Source organism: Octopus bimaculoides, chromosome 10, assembly GCF_001194135.2.
Source record: "Octopus bimaculoides isolate UCB-OBI-ISO-001 chromosome 10, ASM119413v2, whole genome shotgun sequence".
Classification (NCBI taxonomy): domain Eukaryota; kingdom Metazoa; phylum Mollusca; class Cephalopoda; order Octopoda; family Octopodidae; genus Octopus; species Octopus bimaculoides.
Window position 1 is genome coordinate 44,385,242 of NC_068990.1, and position 932 is coordinate 44,386,173.

A 932-nucleotide genomic window follows, 5' to 3' on the forward strand; every position below is an offset into this window, starting at 1 on the left:
AAGAGAGTAAAAGAGAAGTATTTCTATAAATGTAAAGCATAATATGTTATATATATATGTATATTGTTAGAATTGTTTTTTTTTTTTAATAGACATAATATAATATCTAAAAGTTGATGAATACCACCTTCCGATCCCCTTCACTGTGTTATTGCCGTACATATATATATATATATATATATATATATAAAATCAATGTTTACATTAATTTTAATTGGCGCTAAATGTGATCAGGGAGTTCAAAATCTGCAACATTGCTAGAAATAAGAGCTAAAAATCTTCTAATGCTGTAGTTAACGCACATGAATGAAAATATATACACTAACAAGGAAAATAATTGTCTGAAAAATACTTCTTCTGAGAGGAGTGAAGTGATAAACTATGCGCATTATATGTATGTATGTGCCCGTGTGTGTGTATATATATATATTTATATACACACACACATACATATAATGCGCATAGTGCATGAGTTCACTCCTCTTTGTTTTAATTTCTATGTGGCATAGACATACCATACACTATATACCCAAGCGCACGCATGCGCACAAATATGTTTCAATAAGTTTTCATACAATTCTTTTTTTCTTTTTCTATTCCAGAGGATGGTTCAACCATTGTGGTCCGGAATTGTGCTAAAAGTGACTGGGGTAGACACTGTGGAGCCATTTGGTATATCAAAGGCGAATCAGAGGAACCCGAACGATTGTACGGCTGTCTGGTTTCCTGCGATACTGACGGATGTAATACTGCGAGCCAGCATCCAGTGGCTAGAATTATTTTGGCGTTTGCACTTCTAATCGCTCTTATTGTCGCAGCATCCTAGGACACAGATAAATAAACAGAAACATATGTGTTTTATACATATATATATGTATGTATGTATGTATGTATATATATATATATATATATATATATATATATATATATAT

General features: G+C 31.7%; 1 protein-coding gene across 1 annotated transcript in view; it reads left to right on the plus strand.

The window, feature by feature from the left end:
- Positions 1–872, plus strand: part of LOC106871673 (U-scoloptoxin(05)-Sm1a) — a 360,778-nt gene extending 359,906 nt beyond the window's left edge. The window contains exon 3 of the mRNA XM_052971146.1: positions 603–872. Within this exon, the coding sequence (XP_052827106.1) occupies positions 603–826 (224 nt within the window). The 3' untranslated portion in view covers positions 827–872. The remainder of the gene's footprint in view (positions 1–602) is intronic.
- Positions 873–932: the final 60 nt, after the last annotated feature.